This window comes from Lissotriton vulgaris, chromosome 6 (genome assembly GCF_964263255.1).
Source record: "Lissotriton vulgaris chromosome 6, aLisVul1.2, whole genome shotgun sequence".
NCBI classification, from domain to species: Eukaryota; Metazoa; Chordata; class Amphibia; order Caudata; family Salamandridae; genus Lissotriton; species Lissotriton vulgaris.
The window spans coordinates 1,562,067,819-1,562,095,316 of NC_141694.1; the positions used below are offsets into that span (position 1 = coordinate 1,562,067,819).

The following is a 27,498-nucleotide window of genomic DNA, read 5'->3' on the forward strand; positions in this document are numbered from 1 at the left end:
TATATATTTTTATTGTTAATTGTTTCATATAAAAATATTTTATCCTTTTTTATAATGATGGTACAACCATTAATTATTGATCAGACCGGTTTTACATCATTATCTACACATACAAGATACATTTGAACAGATAAACAGGCAGTTACCAAGATACCACCAAAACCTCCAACATCTTCATTTCCAAAACTACTGCATTGTTTTTAGCATTTAATATCAGCAGTTGAACAGTGGATGGATACTTGATCAGTAGGTTAAATTAACATTGCTTCTAATTGTGCCAATGTCTTCATTTGTAACTGTGTTGAAGGCAAGGTGATTAACATTTCAGCTGTAAAACCAAATAGAATAAATAAAGGCACAGATAACCCAAAGACTTCATCGACTGCCAGCCTTTGAATTGTTTGTCAACTCAACAACTCCTTCCCTTGGTTTTAAAATCTTGCAATTTTTTGTGTATAGCACTATAATGTATTTTCTGGGACAAGTCTTTTTTGTGTATTTTGTACATATGTGTTTGTGTGTATGAAATATAAACATTGTATTATCCGTGTGTAAAAATAATTAACAGAAATATCAAAACATAAAAAAGTAAATGAAAGAAGATATAATTGACAAATACTAATATATAAAAATAAAGAAACACAATGTTGTATCAAAAGTAATTGCTTCCAGTCATATGTACATGTTTATATGATATGCATTGTTTTCACATAGATTTGGGCCTGATGTTCTGTATTGAATACCTATTTTGGATCTTGTGCATAGCTTTATACAACCCTATATACATGTATCACACATCAGATTTCTTTGGTGTGTATGTCTCTGAGAGGACTCTCCACATGAATAATTATGGTCTACGCGCATTTCGGTGGGACATCATTTAGACCACCTTCATCAGGACCAAAATGAAAGTCAGCTAGATTTCTACTAAAGTGGAGGAGGGTTATCTGTGGAATAATAACACCGAACAATAATTTTAGATACTTGAATTAGGGAAGGTTGCAGTTAATATCAATTAAACAAACTAAAGAAACTTGATATCATAGAATCCTACAACCCGTGTAAAAAAGTGGAGTTGCTCACATCATAACTTCCAAAGTGGTCCTATCTATATAAACACAGGTACCAGCCACCAGTAAGAATGCTTCCTTGTGCCATGCAACCTAGTGAGATAGGGCCAAGATGTAATCAAGAATCAAGTGAAATAGGTAAAAAGAAATTAATATAGAGAAACACTCTTCACCAAGTGTGAATGTAAGAGCTCATTTTATTGTAAAGGAGATAAATATAGTTTATAGGCACAGCTTCTCAAAAGGGAGCTACCTGCCACTATCTCCTACCAAAAGACAATGTCAGTAACCGTTCTTAACACCAAAATCCCGGTTATGGCCACAAGGCCTTTGAGGGCCCTGTGTTGATGCTTAGCTTCAAGTTATGTGCTGATTCATTCTAGAAAAAAAGATAATAACAAAGATATCGTATATAGCTCAATGCTATCATAGGGCGACCATACCACTGAATTGTGATTATGGATTATGGGATCTTACCCAGTTTGCAATAAAGAAATTGTTATGGACTGCATAAATTGTCCAAGTTGATAACGTGTTTTCTTTGTTAGTATGTTGAGATTAGTTAAACACCTAAGATACACAAGGAGAATGAAAACATTTACGTGCATGTTGCAAATTATGTCACAGATTCAATAGGATATATTGCATTTATAATGCTAACTGTAAAATCAGATTTATTCGTAAATATGGGGCCCAGCTCGCGTTATCATTGAGTCTCATACCGATAAGATGTGACATACTTCGTTGAACTAAATGCCACAGCTATAACGCTGTGGTGTTAGAAAATATGCATACTTTGTATTCAAAAGTTACATGCTGGGTGATACACTACCAGTAAATGCAGCACTGAAATAAAGCTATGTTGGTTGATGGACCTAGATGTGCAGTTTAGATTTGATGGAATAAAAGCACAAATAATTGTCAAAAATAAATGCACGCAAGAAAAATCTCTTGTGGCACAAGCTAAGCTGGAGATAACGAGTGATGTCAGCCATTCCCCAATGTGAGAGTCCCTGACTTACCTGAAATCTGAATATATGGCGTCTAAGTAAATGAATATGCACCAGCCCGCACTTCCGGCGCTTTCCTGTCAGTCTCTCTCCCCTTGCATTTTGTTTCCTTATTTAAGGAGCATGTGCAAGGCGTCATCCATGGCCTTGCGGTAATGGGATGACATAGCAAATAGAGGCGTGTATACCAATGGTTCCTCAAACAACATCGCCATATTGGAGTGATCAGAGTAAGATCTATTGGCATGGCTAGCTCCGATGTAAGTGCCACATAAAGACGTAGGGAATACTGATTTCACATACAAAGTAGGCCATAATGACTATGGCTGAGTCCATAGATATACCGATATACTTGTGATATAGGCATACCCAAAAACGTATATTGACCCATTACCGATAATACCATTAATTGCATGTGTATTGCACATGAATCAGATTCTATTTAATTCCGAAAGTGAAATTTAATCACCAACTACATGAGAGAAGGTTACCAAACTAGTCTGATTAGCGCTAGGAATGCAGGCTTGACAACATGAAAGACCTCTCATGCAAAGAAGGTGTAGACTCAGCTGTCTTAAATAGGAGATGTCAAGGCTCGGCCGAGCCCATGTTATCATTTGATTTTCCATAAGGACCCTCCCACCTGCAGACCGATTAGTCTATAATACCCTATGGTATATGGTCAATGCCTATTAAACCATCTTACAATAGGTAATATGCAGCTATATCAAAAGGTATTGTATGTCCCATTGTAAACAATGCCATGCAGCATAAATTCAGTTCCTGTTAAAGTCTTATGTACAAGATCAAGTAAGATAGTATATAACTCTTGTCCATCTGAATAACCTACAAATAGTGGCAAAAGAACCTAGGTTTATGTAGATGGAGGAGGCAGATCAATCATACCTGAAAAATTAGTCTCGAAGTTATTATCCAGACAATCTCCTCATTCAGTCCTTTGCAGACTGTATCGAGGGTAAAGATCTTATAAGTTTCTCTTTCTTTTCTGGTCTTCTTTCTGTCCTAGCCAGGTTTGTGTCTGACCTGCTCTAAAATGAACAATTTCAGCTCATTCTCTCTATGGTTGCACTCTAGGCAGTGTCTGACCATAGCTGCCTGTATCTTATCTGTCCTTATGGCTGACTTGTGTTCTGAAAAAAGTGTGCTGAATTCCCTGCCTGTCTCTCCTATATATCCTAGGCTACAAGGACACATAATAAGGTAGACTACATTACTACTTTAGCAGTTTGTGACGTTTCTCAATGTTCCTGATTTATTTCAATAAGACCATAGTTGTGTAGTAATGGCTAAATCACAAGCATGGTAATGCCCACACCTGTGATTGCCAAGGACTGGAGGTAGACTATCTATTGTCTTTTGTCTATTGACCTCCTTGATATGGAATCTGCTATGTACAAGCTTTTCCCTAAGATTAGGGTTCCTTCTGTATGCTACAATTGTTTTCTTGAGTTGACTCATCTTCGTTGACTTTGAGAGTCCTCCAATTTTTATCCAAAATCTGTTTGCTCTTATAATTCAGATTAGAATGGTTAACTACACATACCAATGTGTCCAATGTCTGTTTTGCTTTACCAGAAATGAGGGCAACCCTGTTGTAATACTTAGCACGTTTCAGAGATTGTCGCACAAGGAGTTTCGGATACCCCCAAAGGAGAAACCGTTTCTGAAGTTGTTCTGCGTGCTCCATAAAATCTCTGATATTGGTACAGTTGTGCCCAAGCCTCAGAAATTCTCTGAAGGGGATAGAGTCCTTTTGACAGGGAGGATGGAAGCTACTGTGCTCTAAAACGGTGTTCTTAGCCGTAGGTTTTCTAAACAGACTTACTTCAATTTTTCCTTCCTTGTCCACGATCCATATATCTAACAACTCAACCTTCTCAGCTCAGTATTAAGCTATGAATTTAAGATTCCTGTCACTTATGTTGAGCCATTCAATGAATTTCAATAGCTCTGACTCATCACCAGATGTTACAAACAAAATATAATCTATGAATCTGTGGCAGCTATCTATGTTCTTGTAGTATGGGGCTATCTCGTTGAAAATATGTTCGTGTTCATATTCACCCATAAAGATGTTTGCTATACTGGGGTCACAAGATGCCCCCATGCTGGTCACCTTAACTTAATGGTATAAATTATCCTTAAATTCAAAATAGTTATGCTCAAGGACAATAACAAGACATTCCAGTATGAACCTATCTGGCCTCTCCCCAGGAAATCTGGCCAAAAGAGGTGCCACAGACTCAATGGCCATGTTCTGGGGAATGCTGGGGAACAAGGAGCATATAAGGCAGCAGATATGTGTATATATGGACACCCCATCAGAAATATGGGAAAACCTAGATAGGAGGTTAGATATTGCAGATACCGTCCCTATCTATAACATGTCTGGCCATGAACTTTCACCAGATAAAATCAGCCTTCTTAGTAAAGGGCTGTCTTTTGCCCCTAGTACGCAGCATGACTCTTTTCAACTTAATAAAGATATTTTTTCCTTTTTTCAGAAGATTAAATTGAAGAAGTTCATGCTACAAAACAGACCGTCAGAACAAGAGATCAACTACTCAGGAAGTAAACCACCTTCAAAATGTACTCCATCTTTGTAAATGGTTGGCCTTTAGGTCTCCATTTTTGAAAAGTCAGTTATCAAAGTACTCCAAAGAGTCACCATGCATTTTCTTAAAGTGACCCCTAATCTGACTGTAGAAGAAAAAGTAGCCTTGAAGAAACTGCAAGATAACACCGACATTACCATTAAAACTTGCAACAAAGCAGGCTGTATAGTGGTGATGGATACAGATCAGTGATCTAGTAAAATAGATGCCATGCTGCAAGTACCAGAACACTATCGAAGACAACAATAGAACAAAAATAATTTGATTTTCTCAACAATAAGTATGCAGTTACACCAGCCCTGTGTGGAGTCCCAAAAATGCATACAAATATAGTTGATCCACCCTTAAGACCTATTGTTTCATCTATAAAACTTGTGCACGGAACCACTTTCCAAATATGTGGATGTTTTTCTTTGCCCCCTTACCACGCAATATGCATCATGCATTAAAGACACAGGCATATGATAGCTACAATAGAGCATAAACCCTTTAACCAAGAAACACAGCTGCTGGTTACCCTAGACATAGAGTCCTTGTACACCAGCATTCCCCAGGACCTGGCCATTGAATCTGTGGCAGCACTTTTGGCCAGAGTTCCTGGGGAGAGATCGGATAAGTTCATCCTAGAATGTATAGATATTGTCCTTCATCATAACTATTTTGAATTTGAGGACAATTTATACCAACAAGTTAAGGGGACCAGCATGGGGCAACTTGTCCCCCAGTGGAGTAAACTTCTTTATGGGTGAATATGAACACAAACATAGTTTCAACGAGATAACCCATACTATGAGAACATAGATAGCTGGCACAGATTCATAGATGATATTTTCTTTGTATGGTTTGGTGATGAGTCAGATCTATTGAACTTCATTGAATGGCTCAACCTAAGTGACAGAAATCTTAAGTTGATAAGTATCTACAGGAGAGTGAGGAACTGAAATGGCTAGTTCACTTCCCCGTAGGATTATGATGATAATCAAAAAGAGCTAGCTGTGCTAGTAAGGATCATGTAGTGCATGTCAGAAAAACATATTAGTTTTTATGAAGGCCCTCACCCACCAACCTAGTTGGTGGCATGCTTCATCATCGGGCCCCACTCAAGGCACCAAGTGTGCCTTGGGTGTGCTGCAATGTCTGTTTACAGCGGAACAGATAGTGTTAAGTGAATGTGCAGTGATGGTGTTAAGGGTGTAAGTTAAAAAACTGTCCTAAGCATCCCAGGATCCACAGGATAAGTTATTTGTGGGCCCTTGGCAGTATTAAATATTTACAACAAGGGGTGGTGAGGGACAGAGTCTCTGAATTAAACAGAATACTCTCACCCAGTCAAGAGATCAGGGCTAGATCCAACACCGTTTTTTAGCTCACTGCACCATCCCAGTTTCAGAACCTGGCTGTATGCAAATTAGTCTGTTCCTGTCCCAGTGCATGATGGGAACAGGGCAAACCAAACTACAAAAGCCAATTCTTACACTGGGAAGGAAACAAGCTACCGGGGACCGGTTTCTGGCATTTCAGCCGTCTTCGGCCCGGCTTGCTTGAATCCTGATGGTGCAATGAGCAAGGGACTCACATCTGAGTATACCCTTCCACGCTTAGGGTGGACAAAAATATTTACAACAAGGGGTGGTGAGGGACAGAGTCTCTGAATTAAACAGAATACTCTCACCCAGTCAAGAGATCAGGGCTAGATCCAACACAGTTTTTTAGCTCACTGCACCATCCCAGTTTCAGAACCTGGCTGTATGCAAATTAGTCTGTTCCTGTCCCAGTGCATGATGGGAACAGGGCAAACCAAACTACAAAAGCCAATTCTTACACTGGGAAGGAAACAAGCTACCGGGGACCGGTTTCTGGCATTTCAGCCGTCTTCGGCCCGGCTTGCTTGAATCCTGATGGTGCAATGAGCAAGGGACTCACATCTGAGTATACCCTTCCACGCTTAGGGTGGACAAAAATATTTACAACAAGGGGTGGTGAGGGACAGAGTCTCTGAATTAAACAGAATACTCTCACCCAGTCAAGAGATCAGGGCTAGATCCAACACCGTTTTTTAGCTCACTGCACCATCCCAGTTTCAGAACCTGGCTGTATGCAAATTAGTCTGTTCCTGTCCCAGTGCATGATGGGAACAGGGCAAACCAAACTACAAAAGCCAATTCTTACACTGGGAAGGAAACAAGCTACCGGGGACCGGTTTCTGGCATTTCAGCCGTCTTCGGCCCGGCTTGCTTGAATCCTGATGGTGCAATGAGCAAGGGACTCACATCTGAGTATACCCTTCCACGCTTAGGGTGGACACAAATATTTACAACAAGGGGTGGTGAGGGACAGAGTCTCTGAATTAAACAGAATACTCTCACCCAGTCAAGAGATCAGGGCTAGATCCAACACCGTTTTTTAGCTCACTGCACCATCCCAGTTTCAGAACCTGGCTGTATGCAAATTAGTCTGTTCCTGTCCCAGTGCATGATGGGAACAGGGCAAACCAAACTACAAAAGCCAATTCTTACACTGGGAAGGAAACAAGCTACCGGGGACCGGTTTCTGGCATTTCAGCCGTCTTCGGCCCGGCTTGCTTGAATCCTGATGGTGCAATGAGCAAGGGACTCACATCTGAGTATACCCTTCCACGCTTAGGGTGGACAAAAATATTTACAACAAGGGGTGGTGAGGGACAGAGTCTCTGAATTAAACAGAATACTCTCACCCAGTCAAGAGATCAGGGCTAGATCCAACACCGTTTTTTAGCTCACTGCACCATCCCAGTTTCAGAACCTGGCTGTATGCAAATTAGTCTGTTCCTGTCCCAGTGCATGATGGGAACAGGGCAAACCAAACTACAAAAGCCAATTCTTACACTGGGAGGGAAACAAGCTACCGGGGACCGGTTTCTGGCATTTCAGCCGTCTTCGGCCCGGCTTGCTTGAATCCTGATGGTGCAATGAGCAAGGGACTCACATCTGAGTATACCCTTCCACGCTTAGGGTGGACAAAAATATTTACAACAAGGGGTGGTGAGGGACAGAGTCTCTGAATTAAACAGAATACTCTCACCCAGTCAAGAGATCAGGGCTAGATCCAACACCGTTTTTTAGCTCACTGCACCATCCCAGTTTCAGAACCTGGCTGTATGCAAATTAGTCTGTTCCTGTCCCAGTGCATGATGGGAACAGGGCAAACCAAACTACAAAAGCCAATTCTTACACTGGGAAGGAAACAAGCTACCGGGGACCGGTTTCTGACATTTCAGCCGTCTTCGGCCCGGCTTGCTTGAATCCTGATGGTGCAATGAGCAAGGGACTCACATCTGAGTATACCCTTCCACGCTTAGGGTGGACAAAAATATTTACAACAAGGGGTGGTGAGGGACAGAGTCTCTGAATTAAACAGAATACTCTCACCCAGTCAAGAGATCAGGGCTAGATCCAACACCGTTTTTTAGCTCACTGCACCATCCCAGTTTCAGAACCTGGCTGTATGCAAATTAGTCTGTTCCTGTCCCAGTGCATGATGGGAACAGGGCAAACCAAACTACAAAAGCAAATTCTTACACTGGGAAGGAAACAAGCTACCGGGGACCGGTTTCTGGCATTTCAGCCGTCTTCGGCCCGGCTTGCTTGAATCCTGATGGTGCAATGAGCAAGGGACTCACATCTGAGTATACCCTTCCACGCTTAGGGTGGACAAAAATATTTACAACAAGGGGTGGTGAGGGACAGAGTCTCTGAATTAAACAGAATACTCTCACCCAGTCAAGAGATCAGGGCTAGATCCAACACCGTTTTTTAGCTCACTGCACCATCCCAGTTTCAGAACCTGGCTGTATGCAAATTAGTCTGTTCCTGTCCCAGTGCATGATGGGAACAGGGCAAACCAAACTACAAAAGCAAATTCTTACACTGGGAAGGAAACAAGCTACCGGGGACCGGTTTCTGGCATTTCAGCCGTCTTCGGCCCGGCTTGCTTGAATCCTGATGGTGCAATGAGCAAGGGACTCACATCTGAGTATACCCTTCTACGCTTAGGGTGGACAAAAATATTTACAACAAGGGGTGGTGAGGGACAGAGTCTCTGAATTAAACAGAATACTCTCACCCAGTCAAGAGATCAGGGCTAGATCCAACACCGTTTTTTAGCTCACTGCACCATCCCAGTTTCAGAACCTGGCTGTATGCAAATTAGTCTGTTCCTGTCCCAGTGCATGATGGGAACAGGGCAAACCAAACTACAAAAGCCAATTCTTACACTGGGAAGGAAACAAGCTACCGGGGACCGGTTTCTGGCATTTCAGCCGTCTTCGGCCCGGCTTGCTTGAATCCTGATGGTGCAATGAGCAAGGGACTCACATCTGAGTATACCCTTCCACGCTTAGGGTGGACAAAAATATTTACAACAAGGGGTGGTGAGGGACAGAGTCTCTGAATTAAACAGAATACTCTCACCCAGTCAAGAGATCAGGGCTAGATCCAACACCGTTTTTTAGCTCACTGCACCATCCCAGTTTCAGAACCTGGCTGTATGCAAATTAGTCTGTTCCTGTCCCAGTGCATGATGGGAACAGGGCAAACCAAACTACAAAAGCCAATTCTTACATTGGGAAGGAAACAAGCTACCGGGGACCGGTTTCTGGCATTTCAGCCGTCTTCGGCCCGGCTTGCTTGAATCCTGATGGTGCAATGAGCAAGGGACTCACATCTGAGTATACCCTTCCACGCTTAGGGTGGACAAAAATATTTACAACAAGGGGTGGTGAGGGACAGAGTCTCTGAATTAAACAGAATACTCTCACCCAGTCAAGAGATCAGGGCTAGATCCAACACCGTTTTTTAGCTCACTGCACCATCCCAGTTTCAGAACCTGGCTGTATGCAAATTAGTCTGTTCCTGTCCCAGTGCATGATGGGAACAGGGCAAACCAAACTACAAAAGCCAATTCTTACACTGGGAAGGAAACAAGCTACCGGGGACCGGTTTCTGGCATTTCAGCCGTCTTCGGCCCGGCTTGCTTGAATCCTGATGGTGCAATGAGCAAGGGACTCACATCTGAGTATACCCTTCCACGCTTAGGGTGGACAAAAATATTTACAACAAGGGGTGGTGAGGGACAGAGTCTCTGAATTAAACAGAATACTCTCACCCAGTCAAGAGATCAGGGCTAGATCCAACACCATTTTTTAGCTCACTGCACCATCCCAGTTTCAGAACCTGGCTGTATGCAAATTAGTCTGTTCCTGTCCCAGTGCATGATGGGAACAGGGCAAACCAAACTACAAAAGCCAATTCTTACACTGGGAAGGAAACAAGCTACCGGGGACCGGTTTCTGGCATTTCAGCCGTCTTCGGCCCGGCTTGCTTGAATCCTGATGGTGCAATGAGCAAGGGACTCACATCTGAGTATACCCTTCCACGCTTAGGGTGGACAAAAATATTTACAACAATGCCAGAAACCGGTCCCCGGTAGCTTGTCTCCTTTCTGGTGAAGAATTGGCTTGGTAGTTTAGTCTGCCCTGTTCCCATGATGCACTGGGCCAGGGACAGACTGATTTGCATATAGCCAGGTTCTGAGCTGGGATGGGGCAGTGAGATAAATAACGGTGATGGATCAAGCCCTGATCTTTGGACTGGGTAAGAGTGGTCTGTTTAACTCAGACACTCTGTTCATCACCACCCCCTTTTCTAAATCGTTTTTGGCCACTATAGGTGTGGCAGGGTATACTCAGACATGAGTCCCTTTCTCACTGCTCCATCAGGATTCAAGCAAGCCGGGCCGAAGAAGGCTGAAATGCCAGAAACCGGTCCCCGGTAGCTTGTCTCCTTTCTGGTGAAGAATTGGCTTGGTAGTTTAGTCTGCCCTGTTCCCATGATGCACTGGGCCAGGGACAGACTGATTTGCATATAGCCAGGTTCTGAGCTGGGATGGGGCAGTGAGATAAATAACGGTGATGGATCAAGCCCTGATCTTTGGACTGGGTAAGAGTGGTCTGTTTAACTCAGACACTCTGTTCATCACCACCCCCTTTTCTAAATCGTTTTTGGCCACTATAGGTGTGGCAGGGTATACTCAGACATGAGTCCCTTTCTCACTGCTCCATCAGGATTCAAGCAAGCCGGGCCGAAGAAGGCTGAAATGCCAGAAACCGGTCCCCGGTAGCTTGTCTCCTTTCTGGTGAAGAATTGGCTTGGTAGTTTAGTCTGCCCTGTTCCCATGATGCACTGGGCCAGGGACAGACTGATTTGCATATAGCCAGGTTCTGAGCTGGGATGGGGCAGTGAGATAAATAACGGTGATGGATCAAGCCCTGATCTTTGGACTGGGTAAGAGTGGTCTGTTTAACTCAGACACTCTGTTCATCACCACCCCCTTTTCTAAATCGTTTTTGGCCACTATAGGTGTGGCAGGGTATACTCAGACATGAGTCCCTTTCTCACTGCTCCATCAGGATTCAAGCAAGCCGGGCCGAAGAAGGCTGAAATGCCAGAAACCGGTCCCCGGTAGCTTGTCTCCTTTCTGGTGAAGAATTGGCTTGGTAGTTTAGTCTGCCCTGTTCCCATGATGCACTGGGCCAGGGACAGACTGATTTGCATATAGCCAGGTTCTGAGCTGGGATGGGGCAGTGAGATAAATAACGGTGATGGATCAAGCCCTGATCTTTGGACTGGGTAAGAGTGGTCTGTTTAACTCAGACACTCTGTTCATCACCACCCCCTTTTCTAAATCGTTTTTGGCCACTATAGGTGTGGCAGGGTATACTCAGACATGAGTCCGTTTCTCACTGCTCCATCAGGATTCAAGCAAGCCGGGCCGAAGAAGGCTGAAATGCCAGAAACCGGTCCCCGGTAGCTTGTCTCCTTTCTGGTGAAGAATTGGCTTGGTAGTTTAGTCTGCCCTGGTCCCATGATGCACTGGGCCAGGGACAGACTGATTTGCATATAGCCAGGTTCTGAGCTGGGATGGGGCAGTGAGCTAAATAACGGTGATGGATCAAGCCCTGATCTTTGGACTGGGTAAGAGTGGTCTGTTTAACTCAGACACTCTGTTCATCACCACCCCCTTTTCTAAATCGTTTTTGGCCACTCTAGGTGTGGCAGGGTATACTCAGACATGAGTCCCTTTCTCACTGCTCCATCAGGATTCAAGCAAGCCGGGCCGAAGAAGGCTGAAATGCCAGAAACCGGTCCCCGGTATCTTGTCTCCTTTCTGGTGAAGAATTGGCTTGGTAGTTTAGTCTGCCCTGTTCCCATGATGCACTGGGCCAGGGACAGACTGATTTGCATGTAGCCAGGTTCTGAGCTGGGATGGGGCAGTGAGATAAATAACGGTGATGGATCAAGCCCTGATCTTTGGACTGGGTAAGAGTGGTCTGTTTAACTCAGACACTCTGTTCATCACCACCCCCTTTTCTAAATCGTTCTTGGCAGTATTAAAAGCAGGGCTAGTGGATCTGGTTGGAGAGACTTATGGGCTCCCACATCCGGTGTGGTCAACTTGTTTAAGCCAGGCCTTGTGTTAATTCTGGCTTTCGCCAGGACCTATATGTGAAAGTGAGTTAAAAAAGGGGTTTACAAAGTATGTATACGCTCCCAAGTGACGCACTCGCTAAGGTGTGGTAATTTAATAGGATGGTTTCCTCTTGATTTGTACTTGTGAAAATAAAGGGACAAAACAATATAAAGTCACACACATATAGTTGAGAATTAGGCTAGGCACGATTATTTTGGTGACTTCATTGTGATGTGCCTTAGTGATTAGTCAGATAAAGCCAGAGGTGTTTGGCGGTTCGTATGAAAAGGGGGGACCCTAGGCCCCCCGCCCGCATGGCGGTGCGGCGATCCCCTCTCCCCTTGCCTCCCGGTGGTGGGGGGGCATGATCTCCCGGCGTCCAATGATTACGCGGGAGGTGTGCGCCACACCACCGGTTGGCCGGTGCCCGATCCCTGACCCGGAAGGCGTGGTGCAGACTTCCGGGTCAGAGGGGCGGGCGGTGAGGGGTGGGGGAGGGGGCGGCCCGCCCTCTCCCCGGGTCCCCGGGAATAAAGGAGGGGGGAGCGCTGAGGTGGCCCTTCTTGTCGCCTGACGCTCCCCCACACTGGTCGTGCCCTGCGCTCGTAGGTGCTAACCGAGACAGTAATAGGTAGCGTACTTACTCTTATGTTCCAGAGGACAAACTCCATGAGTCCCTGGAGGGGTCCTCTTTAAGAGTAGCACTCTGGTGATGAGTAAAGGAAAATTAAAGAGAAAACAGTAAGGTGTCACCCTGCTATGATTGAGGGCGCCATTCTCACGCTATGTAGGGGAAAGCGGTCCAGACCGAGTCATGGGGGCGGTTCACAAGGACATGTCAAATGTCCAGAAATCCCCCCGTACCTCACATACTTGGTGCTTGTTCAGGACCCACTTCTCAACCTAATGCGGCCAAACAGGAACTCCGTCAATGGTTTCAGGCCTTTAGGTGGGCATTTATGTAACATCTTGACGCCACAGCTGTTGGGAGTTCAGTGCACGTAGAGTCTCTATGGCGTGAGTAGCATCTGTAGAGAAAAGAATCAACACAGACAACAAACTACACAACCGTGTTGTGTCATCTGTGTTTATGTGTCTGTATTAAAGAAATATTCATAGTGAATATTAGACATCGTTTTTTTACAGAAATGTGGAGATGGCAATTTCGGCAAGATTGTGTTTTTAGGAAGGTGTAATCGCTAAAAATAGAACCGATTGGGGTGAGTATTTCCATACCATTTGGTGAGGAAAATGTTAGTCTGGGCAGAATACAGACTATCCGGTAGTGTTTTAGAGCAGCTATGCAGGCAAGAGTTCTATTGATGTTATCAATGAGAAAGAGGCAGTTAGCGCCGGGATTTCCCGACCAGTTGGTATGGGGAGTGTGAGCCTTGACGGGAAGCAGTTAGATAGCAGGAAGCAGTTACATAGCAGCTGTGTATAGCATTCGGACATCACATATATGGGTGTGATTTATCTTTCGCATGAAAGTAGGGAAAGATGCGATGTATCTCATGATGTTATATATTGTATGGTACTGGAGGCTGGTACAGCTATTCAGTAGGACAGTGTCCTTTCTCATGTACCGTAGAGGGTGTTGTCGTGATCCCAAGTGCAATGTATAGTCTGAACGGTTATGTCAAGAGCCCACACTCTGTGTGTGTGTTAGTCCACATGGTGGGTTATTAGATTCATTGACTGAGACTATTCCAAGGTATATTATCATTTAGTCCTTGAATGTGGGTCGAGTATCACCTTGCCTTCAACACAGTTACCGATGGAGGCATTGGCATTATTAGAAGCAATGTTAATTTAACCTACTGATCAAGTATCCATCCACTGTTCAAGTTCTGATATTAAATGCTCAAAACAATGCAGTAGTTTTGTATACAAATATGTTGGGGGTTTTGGTGGTACCTTGGTTACTGCCTGTTTATCTGTTCAAATGTATCTTGTATGTGTAGACAATGATGAAAAACGTATCTGATCGATAATGAATGGCTGTACCATCATTATATAAAAAGTATAAAATATTTTTATATGAAACAATTAACAATAAAAATATATATATTTGAGTTTATGTTGTTGTATGTCACTGATATTGGGTTGGTTGCTGTTAATGATCCTTAAGAGGTCAGATTTTAAAGAAATATAGGTTGGTTGAGAGGTTTCTCCTAAAATATTCAAACCTGGCCTGCATGTTTTACTCCAGTTTGACAGCTCACTGGGTTTGTAGGTCTAAGTTGAGCGAAACTGCACTTTAAGGCAGATTTCACCTACGTGTATTATACAGTGATGCTACAGATAAACTCTAATGACCTATCTATAAATGCCCACTAAATGCAAAAGGCCTACCCTAGGTCAGCACCTACCCTGTCATGGTCCCTGTCATGGTCCTTATTGCCCTAGGCTAACTATGCGCTATTAGCAGGCTGAGCACAAAGGTAGTCTCACACATGCAGCCCACACACTCAATTGTGCACTCAATTGTGCAAACATGTTCACGTGTAACTTGACCAATGACCGTTACCCAAGCTGCATTGCACCCGCCTTTTCTTAAAAAGAGAACATTGATGGTAAATACAGAGTCCAATTGCCATGTAATTACCGTGCGTGAGACTCTGGTAGTGAGACTCACACACAGTAAAGGTCCAAAAACTGGAAGATCCAACAAGAAAAGAATCGGGGTCGAGTAAATGGGTAGAACCCATTGCACTACAAATTCCATTAAAGTTACTGTTGAATCAACATGGCAGCATTAAATGGAGTCCATGCAGGAGTGATAATAAACTAGAGTCTTGGACGTACCGCTAAATAACCAAGAAAGTACAGTCCCATTGGCGAACTTTCAAACTACCAGTATCAGTAAGTACTGAGACCCAGTAAAAAGTTTTTGCAATTAGGAATGATAAAAGAGCTCATAAATGTGCTATTGCCAAGCCAATGATGAGATACCAACAGAAGTAACACAAGAGTGAAAAGGATTACTTGATGACTGTATTGTTAAGCACCCAGTGAATATTTTATGGACTGGTGGAAGCAACAAAGAGGCCACTGTAAGCAGACACATCAGAAGTGGTGAAGCTGTGATTCATTAAATACATTGAGATACCAACCCTAAATAGGACTAAGGAATCTACACAGAATGAGTGGTAGAAGAGGCCATGTGAGCCATAGATAGAATATGGGGATTGCACAATATGTCTATGGAGAATGTACACCAACTATGGATGCCTAAGCTAATTCTGTTATTATCTGGTATGTTTGCATAAACCTTTCTGCATGATAAGACCATTTTTCTTGAAAAGACATGTTGCCACTATGTCTCAGGAGAAATTAGTGCAAAAAACGTTTGTTGTAATGCACTATATGTGAAAGTGTGATCCAAAGAACAAACTAATATGGAAGATTCTTTAAGAGCAAAGTGCATCATAAATCAACCTCTGCTGTAGCATATATAACAATTCCTTGCAAAGCATGAGCAGATATATCCTTGTCAAGCAGTGGAAATTTCCAGACCGTGCATATAGACAAACAGTAAAGGATTCATTAGTATTATATGATAGCTCATCCTAGTACAGATGCTAAGGCTAACTAGATAGAAACTGTTTCAACTACGGATTCAACCTTGAAATACAGATGCAAGTCTGAGACATCGTGGACATTTTTCCTAATAATTCTCACAGCACAGGAACGTTGAGCTCAGCAAAACGCCATTTTATGATTTAAACTTTTAACCCTGCTGTGTGCTTGTGTACTGTACTGATATGCGCATGTGATCAAAAATAGATGGAGGTCGTCAGGTTTCTTACATGTGTTCTAGATGTTTATATACATACAAGCCAGCCACTTATTTGCCTACATTGTTTATTGATTAGTAAAAATCAGGAAGTATATATTTTTGCAGAAAAACAAAGAATGAACTTTACCCTTGTTCAAATTTTGACCTATAAAGTTTGCTATAAAAATGCTCTTTTGTACTTGAAAAGGAATTCCAAATTCTAGTAGCCTACTATTCTATTATGATCCCTCGTTATCTACATTGTGGCTAGTTTCAGGTCAAAACATGATAGGACAAATAGTAGGCTTTTTCGTACAAGCTACCACACACTGCAATAGCCTACCCCAAGACATTAAAAAACACAAAGAAGATCCAGACTTGAATTTCTTTCCTAGACATTCTTCTCATTCTCTGAAAATGGAGTTCACTGGAAGGGAAGGGAGAATGGCTCCAATTACTGAGGGAAGCAGGTAAATGTTAATTTGTATAATAGGGGATTCATTATTTCCCAACCTTCAAAGGGCCTAGTTTACAGAAAAGATCAAGCTTGCCCTGTTTGATATGGGGGTCTCTTGTTGGCAATGGTTTGTACCTTTGTCCAATAGGGACCCTTCTTCCTAGTCAGGGCAAGGAGGATACACTTCTAAAATAACCCCTGCTCTCCCCCTTTGTAGCTTGGCACGAGTAGATAGCATTATCGCAGAGGCAATGTGAAAAGCATTTGTGGTCAAAAGCACAAGAGGGTCCCTGAAAACCCAATAGTAGGAGGAGGAGGCAGGGAAGAACTATAATCAAAAAAGGAAAACCTCCCCTAGAAAGCAATATACATATGGGTATTAACTCCAATTCTTTTCAAATATCAGCATTGTCCCACACAGAAGGGCTTATTTCAAAAACATATATCTATTTATTATTTTTTCATCATCAATAGAATGCAATAGAATCATAAGCATATCTACAGTCTATTTACATCGCTATCAATATACATTACAGCCTTCAAACAACCTAAGTACATCCAACATCCACACACACATCCACACTATCATCAATAACACAAAACAATATTCCAGGAACAGAGGGTACAAATAAAAAGACAAACAGTCTACAATCATATATATACAAAACACAAACAGAAGAAGGGCCGACGCGCGTTTCGGAACAGGACCGAATTTCCACCAATCCTTCGTAAGGGCGCACAATGTAAACTTTTCTTTAATAACTTCTTCACAATGGGGGATATAGAGTTGTATCCAATAGAACAGTTTCATATCATTCAAGTGGACTTACAATCAAGGCTCTTTCTTCAATTCCATTAACTGTATATTTGTAAAGTATCACAGAATCAAACCTGGAGACATACACGGTCTTTCACCTTAAAATACGTATATTCACAGATGCAGAATAGAAAAATCCTGCTCATATAATTCCTTCACTAACCACCACAAAGTTCGATACAAAGTTTCAAAATAACCCACCGATATCGTGTGCAGTATATCGTAAGAAATAGATGCCGGGGCCACCAATAATCCACAAAAAAGATGAAGCGGCGATGTAGCCTTAGGAAATGGTGTTCCTTAGAGTTGTCTTAGGAAGTGAGGCTTCCCTCTAGGGGGCCCGTAGCGCGTAAAGATATTGCGTCCTTCTTTGAAAAACCACACAGCGAATCCTGGGATAGCGCGTCGAGGGCCAGCATTTGTGCACACATACAGTAATATAATGATAACACTACAAATGGACACCCCACCAGTTTAGAAAAATAAGTAATCTGTATCTAAACTAAACAGGAACAAAACAAAAACATCCACAATACAATAAACAAAAATATCCCCAAGAGAAGTTATTCTTAAAAAGGAAGTGTATAGCACCAAATAACTCCTCCTGGAGTTATAACGACATTGTGACAGATGAAAATCCCAAAGTACGGGGCTGACCGCTAGGTGCGTGGCGTCAGGCCGGAGTTGCACCGACCCCACAAAGAACAGTACCTTGGAAACTATCAAAGCAAAGATAGTGCAAGGCGTCGGGGAGTTGATGCTTTGTTGGCGCCGCGCGGCTTCTGTTCCTTACGATCAAAGGGGAGGGGATGAGTTGTTTCCTTATGACCCCAGGGGAGGTGAGGCCTCAGGTCCTTACTGTGAGGCAGGGGAGGTGAGGCGTTGGTTCCTTACTGTTCCTGGAGAGGTGAGGCATCGGTTACTTTCTGATGCCAGGGAGGTGATGTCAGGATGGTGGCAAGGCGGTGGTTCCTTAAGACGGTAGGTGTCGATGGATTCGGGAGTCACTCATGTCGAGTATTGGCTCTGTTGAAGAAGCACCAGGGGCGGGGCTGTGGTGCAAATCGGGACGGTATGTTGTGAGAGTCATGAGCGGTGTCCTCGGCTCTGGCACCGGCCTTGGTGATGGCTTCGTAGTCGATGCGCACAGCATCGGCTTTGGGTCTACGGTACTGTCAGGCAGTGCGTCGTGCTCTTCACTTGTGGTGCCCACGGATTCAGTGCAGGTTACAGCATCGCTCGCCGGTGATTCAATTTCCCTCTGTGGCAGCTAAAACCGCAGTAAATGTTGTAGGACAACAGAGGGGATGAAGTTGTTGTGTCCCTGAGACTTTAGAACAGGAGGTAAACTCTACTTCAAGCCCTTGGAGATCTTCCTCAAGCAGGGAACACAACATAGAGGAAAGTCCTTGTCCTTTGCTTGTGAGAAAAAGCAACTGCAGGCCAACCCCAGACAGCACACAGCAAAGGGGAAGTTTTGCCAGCTCTTCTCCTTGTCAAAGGTTCCTCTTAAATCCCAGAAGTGATCTGAACTTCAGGGGTCTGGGCCCCAACATTTATAGTCCATTCCTCTTTGTTCTCTGGTGCCATAGAGGCTCTCTGCTTTGTTCAAACCAGTTCTGTCCTCTCTGGTGCCGCTTCTCAGCAAGAGGTGGAGACAGCATTATGTAAGACAGACCAGGCACATTCAGGTGAGAGGAAATCTCCCCCTCCAACTCTAAATGCAGCCCACGTCTATTCAGCCAAGCCCTGACTCATCTAGGAAAGGCAGGACACACCTTAATCCCCCCAGTGGCTGTCTAATGTGAATGCACATCCCAAGCAACTATCCCTCCAAAGACAGACAGTCCATACACAAACCAGCAGCAGTACCCAGGATGGCTAACTGAGAAAATACCTACTTTCTAAAAGTGGTATTTTCAAACCCAGAATGTAAAAATCATTCTTACTAAAAGATGCATCTTTAAATTCTGGGTTCAGGCATACTAAACTTTAACTTCCTATCTTTTCTCAATTTATATAAGATGTTATAAATGAACCCCCATTCAAGCCTATGAGGCAGATGGCCTTTCAATAGTGAAAAATGAAATTGGTAGTATTTCACTATCAGGACATGCACACACATCAGGGCATGTCCTACCTTTCACATTCACTACACCATGCCCACATGGGTTCCTGGGCCTACCTTAGGGGTGCCTCACATGTAAGAAAAGGGAAGGTTAAGGCCTGGCAAGTAGGTGCACTTGCCAGGTCGACTTTGCAGTACTGAACTGCACACAGACACTGCAATGACAGATCTGAGAACCTTTTGCAAGGATGCTTGTGTGGATGGCACAATCAGTGCTGCAAGTCAACTAGCAGCATTTTGTTCAATCATGGAAATACCAATCCATAATAACAATTTACACAGAAAGCAAATGCACTTTAGCTCTGATCAGCAATGGTAAAGGGCTCAGAGTCCTAAAACCAACAAATACAGGGTCAACAAGAGGCCAAAAAGCAAAAAGTCTGGGGATAAACTTGCTGAAAAAGCCAGGTCTAATACAACCCCCTTCCAGGCTAAAGCCAAGGTAGACCAATCAATCCCTTGATGGACTTCCCTGCTTGTGGTGATAGATCTTAGTCCTGGCTCACCACAGCGGGGCATGTTGTGGCTCTACGCCATGGGAAACCCAGTTGGACTCTTCTGTCTATACTCTTGGGGCCCACTAAACTAACCCATGGGAAACCCTCCTTCTCACCTGGGGACCCCATCTGTGCAGCACCTAACTCAAGCTTGTTCACAGGTGTGTCAACAGGAAGACAGTACCCACATGGCCAACAGAGGGGTGTGGCACAGTACAGCCTCGGGGAGTGACTCAAGTCCCACTCCCAGGGGCAACTCTGTCCACCAGGACAGCAATACACAGTGGCCACTGACAGCTGTCAATGCTGAGAGCCAGGCCCCAGACCTTTCATGGTTCACTAATCCCTGTGGCGTCAGTGAGTGAGGGGCGCAAGCCCCAGGTGCCTGACACCCTTTGTCCATTCTTCTTCCTGTAAGGTCAGGGATGACATCCTGACACACCAGCCCATGGTATGTGCCTGGTGGCTGGACAGGAGATTGGGATGGGCTTTCCCATGCCTGGTCCTCTTCCCTGGTGCTCTGCACCCTCCCACCTGGAGCGGTACCCCCTTCCAGAGTGGTCAGGGCACCTGTGGCAGATGTCCTGCACATTTAGCCCACCAGTTCAAGGATGCTATCCTGCAACTGGTATCCCAGCACATCACAATATGACCACTGAAAGGCATCTCAAGAACGGCTGAATTCCATATATGGGACTACATACCCCTCTATAGATTGGAAATACTCTCACAGATGTGCGGTTGCACGGACTAGGTGAGACAAAAACCGTGTTAAGGAGAAACAAATTACTTTTGTCCCGATGAAGGTGGTACAATTAAAAATATACCACTGAAACGCGTCAACGCTCTACTTTTCTGTTAAATTTGGAAAGTTAAACAGTGTATTGGTGACCGGGAAATATAATCTATGCCCTCTGTTGTCTAAATAGGATCCAAAATAACATTTACAAGACAAAGTTTGTTGTGTGATGCATGTTGATTGACTTTGGAGGCGTGATTGGCCTTCAGACAGATTCTGACCAAAGGAAAAACTTTTTATTTTACTTCATGGTATCTGGGTGCTCCATTCCTTTGGTATAAAGAGCCCCCTCTCCTTGTTTCAACATAACGTTTTTGTACCAGAACTATTTATTTCTCTACTGTATAGTCCATTTGTTTTTTCTAAATTACAGCACAAATTGAGCATCGATATTTCACAGTTTTGTTTACTGGGTGTTACTAAGTCCTACTAAAACTAAGTTTCTAATCCTGGGATTTATTTATTTTGTTTGCTTATTTGGCCATATAAGCCACATACAAGTAGCAGGGCCCAATAGCGAATGTGAACAGTAGGCTGTATTTCCCCACATTCCAGCCCACCATTTTCTAAAGACATGTCAATTCTATCATAATACATCTTAATATTTTATATTACATTCTTATCCATAATTAATTACTTCCATAGTAAGTAGGTTCTGCAATTCAGTGTTGTTCTGACGTAATAGAATGCTCTATAAAAAACAATGCAATGCTTTACTAAAACAATGTGAGCTAGTTGGAGGTATCCATCTCAATGCACATTCTAGCCATCATAATGATGTTACAGTTAAACAGAATAATACAAATGGCCGGTTTCTGTTGGATGATATTTGGAAGTCTTTGCATAATACAACTGGGCAACTAGAGGGATTAACTTGTCAACCTAACTCTTTCCAGCCTAGAAGTGAGCCTTGGCAGCTCAATCTTGCTACCTCGAATGAGTCAAATACAAAAAAGGGATCAAGTTGGCTAATTGGAGTGCAGCACTATTGAGGCTTATCAAAACCAATTGTGAAGCAGCAGTAGCTAGTCAGACTACTGGCAAGTGGAAAGTCTACAAAAGACACCCCCACTTAACAACTAATTAACCCAGGGCCCCAAAAAAAGGTTTAACGTTTGTGGACAAATGATAAGACTACTAGATTCCAGACCTTGGGGGACACTGGATGCTACTTGTTCACATTTTGTTTTTATGGAAAGTACGAGTTAAAATGTTGAATAACATGGAAAGGATTTAGCACTGAAGAGCACACATTTAGATGAGCTGGTCAGACCAAGGGACTCAAGTATTATATTTCAAAAAAAGTGCAACTTGTAGCTGGCATTTTGGCTTGCAAGTCCGTTGGGAATGGATCATTTCAGACAGGGATTAGAATTTGCTCAGGATCAGTAGAAGATAATTGTTTAACCCCAGGCATCCCTAGTCTTATTATTTCTGCTTCTGCAGACTTTATTGAATTTAGAACTTTAGGAATGGCTTTAGTTAGGGTAAAGCAAGAGAAGACAAGAAGGATAGAAGAGAAGGCAAGAAGGCCAGGGATTCTGGGCTAAGGCTGGCTCAGTAGGAGAAAGGGAATTAAAGGTTAGAGAGGAAGCAAAAAAAGCAGACAGGGAAAATCTTCTGATATGAAGATGGTTAATGTTTCTAAACATAAATATTTAGAGTTAGAAGCCAGTAGGTTAATCTTCGCCTCCTCTGCAGCATCAGCTACAGGATGTAGTCAGACTCTCCCCATTTAAAGGTTCCCAGGGAGATTTTACTTTTTTACACTATAGGTGTTCCCGAAATCTTTCATGCTGCCATTTTCAGAGCAACTGCTAAACCTCTAGTGGGAAAGAAGCCTCCTCAACTGAGAGAGTCTTAGCAACTTTGGTATAAAAAAATCAAGAAAGCTATGATCCTGAGATATGGGTTTGTCAAGCCCAATACTAAAACAGTTGAAGGGTCCATTTTAAGAAAGATATCGTCTCCTATAACACCTCATTTATTGCAAGTGGCTAATGAAAATTGGAATGAGTGAATGACAGGAATGAAGGCAGAGATTTTTTATTCTTTGGACCACCGTCCCAAAATGAGAATTATAATCTGTAGCTGCTATAGAATTACTCAAAAACTATTTTTAATCAGTCTATGAAAATTAATAAAAAAAAGTTTAGCACAGAAATGTGTAGGAAATTGCATTTTGTGACTTGGCATGGATTCTTGCACATGATTAGCACTCTGCAATTATGAACAAAATTCTTAGAAAAAAATCGTTACAGCCCTGTCATTATGCAGCACACGTGTTTTCATCCCATGGAACAATAAAAACAGCCCAAAAAAGCTGTCAAAATACAGCGAAATGAAAAATATCCATAATGTCCTTAGAGTTAACAGTCCTGGGCTAGCAACGCACAATGAATGCAGATTGCTCTCTTCCGTCTGTACAGTAAAAAGCAAAATGGATGTAAAAGAAGCAATGAACGTCTCAGTGGGACTATTACCATGCCACGAATGCACTCAGCGCGGGTTTTGGCGTCATTTGCTGGTGGCCTCCAGCAGCACGGGGAAGCCGAGCTGACAGGGCTTTTTTGTTAGGGAATAGGCCGCCGCCTAAAAGCACAAATGAGAAAGCGGAGTTGTACGGCGAATTATCAATGTTTACAACAGCGATTGTATTCCATACTGATGAAAAAGGCGCCGTGTTTGTAGGGAAGTCTGAGGCCTAATTCCAACTTCTATCACTGATCCTGTCTCTCTTTTGTTTATTCCAGGCATTGACTATCTGCATCCTGACCTCGCAGCTAATTATGTAAGTACACGGCGGCCTTCAGTGTAACATATGACTCATCTGATGTTTAGATATTGTACTATTAGGAGTCAGACGCCTCTGCCTTTTCTGTAATGATTTCGTGCATGGCAGATTTGACAGTGGAGGCCTGCTTGGGAGATGAGGGTATATGATCTGCCCCCCTGCCAGCATCAGGGTACAAGCAAAGAGGAAGCTAAGGTGGAATACATCTCAAGAATGATTGATTTGAAACCTTTTTTGTGACAACGCTCGAGCTCTTTCTGCAGAACCTGGCACAAAGCTTGTGCTCTTTCTGCAGAGACACAACGCTTGCGCTCTTTCTGCAGCGGCGCAGATTCTCGCTTCCTTTTCTCCAGCCTGCTTGTCAAACCATTTTTAGGTCGACCCTAGACAGCGCTTGTAAGATCTGTTGTATGCACTTTGTCGGGTCTGGAGATCAGCCCTAGGACTTGGCTGCTTCTGCCTTTGCTTAGGGACTTTTTTTCTGTTCAACTGACTCTATTTAACTGTCTTGATAGAAAACGACCAGTGGAGGTCAGTAAAATACCAGAATTGCTTTCTGCTTGTCCAACTGCCTCCAATTAACTGTCTTGATGGAAAACAACCATTAGAGGTCAGTAAAGTACCAGAATTGCTTTCTATTTAGCGACTTTCTGTTTTTTATTTTTATGGAAACTCCCTCTATTTAACTTTCTTGATGGAAAAAGACCAACAGAGGTCAGTAAAATACCAGAATCACTTTAGAATTCCCTAGATTCCAGGCCATAGAAACGTGTATTCAACAGCACCCGCCGACAATATTTTTTTTCAAATCTTGTATTTTCTGTGATATGACCACTGAAGGGGATAATTTATATTAAAAACAATTTTCTGCTGATAGGCAGTATTTCTCTTCATGTGTCCCCATACCTGGTGTGTTCCGCAGTTTGGTGCTTACTTTACATCCATGTTAGAGAACAGTAGATGTTTCAGCACCCAGACTAATGTGCTACCTAGCGAAATACATATAAGGTCCAGAAGGCGAGACTGATTGCATTGCAAATGCTTGTTGTATTTTTGAGCCTACATCTGAAAATGCAGTGCCATACTTCCCAGACAGGGTAGTGTATTCTTCTTTAGTGCCGACTATACGGCCTCAGTGTGAAGTGGTGTTCTCTGGATGTAGGGTGGTAATGTCAATATTAATGTCAGGCGCCGTATGTTTTTAACAATTAAGTCTTCCAGAGGTGATGTGGAGACAGCTAGACGTAGCCACAGGTACGTTTATGGTTGTACTTGCAAGCTTTCGTCTTTTGCAACACCTGTGATCTATGTCCGGATAATTCCTTTCAGTATCCTTATTGCTGTTTTTATTACATATTATGTCTTGCGTCTCTTTTTGTGTGCTGCCACTTCCTTTCAATTTCCCTATGCATCGCATATGCGCTTCTCTTTTTTTGTCAATGTTATTTTTAAGTCACTTAGGGCCATATGTATCAACACATTTCCCCATAGACACAGAATGGGCAAAACCCTTTGATACATCTGGCCCCTAATAAACAAATTTTACAACAAAATATTATAGGAAGACTAATGCTTATTTCTCCATAGTTACATCGACTCAAAATATATAGTTACTCAACAGGTGGGTTCTAAAATAAAAAAACTTCAGGTTTTCATGTAGCTCCCCCCTTAATGATAGTTTAGTGCTGTGTTGAGATATATATTGAACACCTCACAGGAACGCAGGAGCTCTTTGCTAATGGCAAATACATTGTTACTGCAAGCCTGACTGAGGACTGTGACTGAGGGCTGCAGCCTTTTCTTCCCTCACCTTGCATTACACATGTATGATAAACCTAGTATCCGAGAAAGTCTGTCTCAAACAGAATAACATAACCGCACCGACAGTCTGATAACTGGAATCATAACTGTGTGAGCCTCGATGCAATATCCGCGTGTTTTTTTCACCTGTCGCGCTCACAGCAGAAGAAAATGAACGTTATCCAGCGTAGCTGTTCATACAACTCTTTAATAATGATGTCAAGCCTGACCAAGCATTCGAACCGTGGGTAACATATATAATACAGTCATCTTTCTGAATGGAATTGAGAAATCCCTAGATGCCCACCTATTTCTATCAGCGATGGACCAGAACGCAGCTATGCACTGCTCTCCTCCTTAATAGGCCCTCATTATATAGTGGGATTTAACATACACGTGGTAAGCACCATTACCCCATGGTGAGATATTTACCACTTAGGGAAAATACTTCCTATTTCGAGTTTGCAACCAGTAAATGAGGCATAACCCACCGAATTCTTTGTGTTTTTCTTTTTATCCAACAAATAATGCAATCCTGTGACATTTTAAGCATAGTTGTGGATTTGATGCATTTGCTGCATAATCCATCGTAGTTTGCAGATTTTACCAAAAACATTGCTTTAAGTTCAAATAGTTTAAAAAAGTGACTTAAAACTCAGTAACTCATGTTGCTGTGCAATGGAAGGCACTTTGCCAAGGTCAACTGGTCACCCTTAGGATGCTTATTGCTGCATTTGGGTGATAACCTGGTATTAATTAGGTGAAACATTTGCCCAGACTTTTCTAAATGTGTAATAATTACAACATAATGAATTACTATTGTAAGAAATTGGGTAATTGTTTGAGGGGTGTAAGCCAGGGGTGCACTTTCCTATATGGCAATCAAGCAGTGGCCCACGGGCTGGTCTCATAGGTATGGGTGTGGACTTCGTAGAATGGACCTGCAATGTTAGGTCTGCTTTCTACCTTTTGATGTCCTGTAGTTGTACCTTTTAACATCCATGGTTTAGAGTGCAACCACCCTTTAAGTAAGAACACAAGAACTATGAGATGGGCAAAAGTTGGTGACATGGACATAAGACACATGAGGTCCACGTTTGGGTCTCAATTCAATGCAAACAAAATAATTCGAGATATCTGGTGGTGTTGTAACAGTTTAGCCAAAAATGTAGTAGGAACAATATTGATCATCTGTACTGTTTCAATTCGTTTTTTTTAGTACAGCGGGTCTTAATTCTATGTTTTGTGATGGTACGGTGGTTTGTATTTAAGGATTCGGAAGGTTTTTATTTTTATTTTTGTTCACTATTCTTTTTTCTATTACTGTGGTTACTCAGGTGGTTGGTCACGTGGTTAGTATCATGTGACCTTTCTCATAAAACACTTGTCCCACTAAGTGAGGTTTGACTGGAGCACGTACGCCAAATTTGTTATGCACAGTGTATTTTTGCATTGGAGGTATATGAAATTGAGAAAGGGTTATTATATTTAAAATGTTTTCCCATTGGAGTAGGGTGGTCGGGGTATGTTCCATATGGGTTTAGAGCACTTGATTGGAAGGCGATTAGGCATGTGTTGAATGCACAGTTTGTTTCACTTTATTTGGCATTCAATAGGGGAGCACACAAGAGTATTTGGCATATTTTGATTTTGCAAATCAAGGGTGAGCACACAAGGTTTTGATTTGGTATATGTGGTTGTTGTTTCCTGTTGGTGATGGAAACCCGTGGTTCAATTAAGATTTTCTCATATTTTTATAGTTCCCCCTGAGGAAGGGCAGTATAATGCCCGAAATGCATTGGAAGTGTCATCTCTACGCCGAATTGTGAGGAAAACATGGACCTCTATGTGTTTGAGAGTAAAGCCGGATGGCATTCATTGAACTGATTATATAATGAAATTGAAGAATGAAATGTCGGATTACCTGTGATTACCTCTGGAACAAACTGTTGAACACAGAAGAAAATGTTCGAACTTTAAAGGATGGTTCATTTACCTTTTGGCTGTGCATCCTGGTTGGGGATCCTGACGATGGCCCCAAGTTGAAATAATGTTGTAACAAACGTGCACGTACAGAGTACGTTCCAGGGCAGAATGTTGCAAAACTGACTTGAGCATAGTAAAATGGACTTGTAATGTTAGGTGTGCATTCTACCTTTTGATGTAATGTAGGACAAGAAAATGCCAACCTTCTAAAAGTCAA

The 27,498-nt window shown here is 42.8% G+C and overlaps 1 protein-coding gene across 1 annotated transcript in view; it reads left to right on the forward strand.

Annotated features, from left to right (window-relative positions):
- PCSK2 (proprotein convertase subtilisin/kexin type 2) overlaps positions 1 to 27,498 on the forward strand; it is an 838,444-nt gene that overhangs the window by 430,678 nt on the left and 380,268 nt on the right. Inside the window, exon 5 of the mRNA XM_086927732.1 lies at positions 23,455 to 23,492. Coding sequence (XP_086783858.1) covers positions 23,455 to 23,492 — 38 coding nt within the window. The remainder of the gene's footprint in view (positions 1 to 23,454; positions 23,493 to 27,498) is intronic.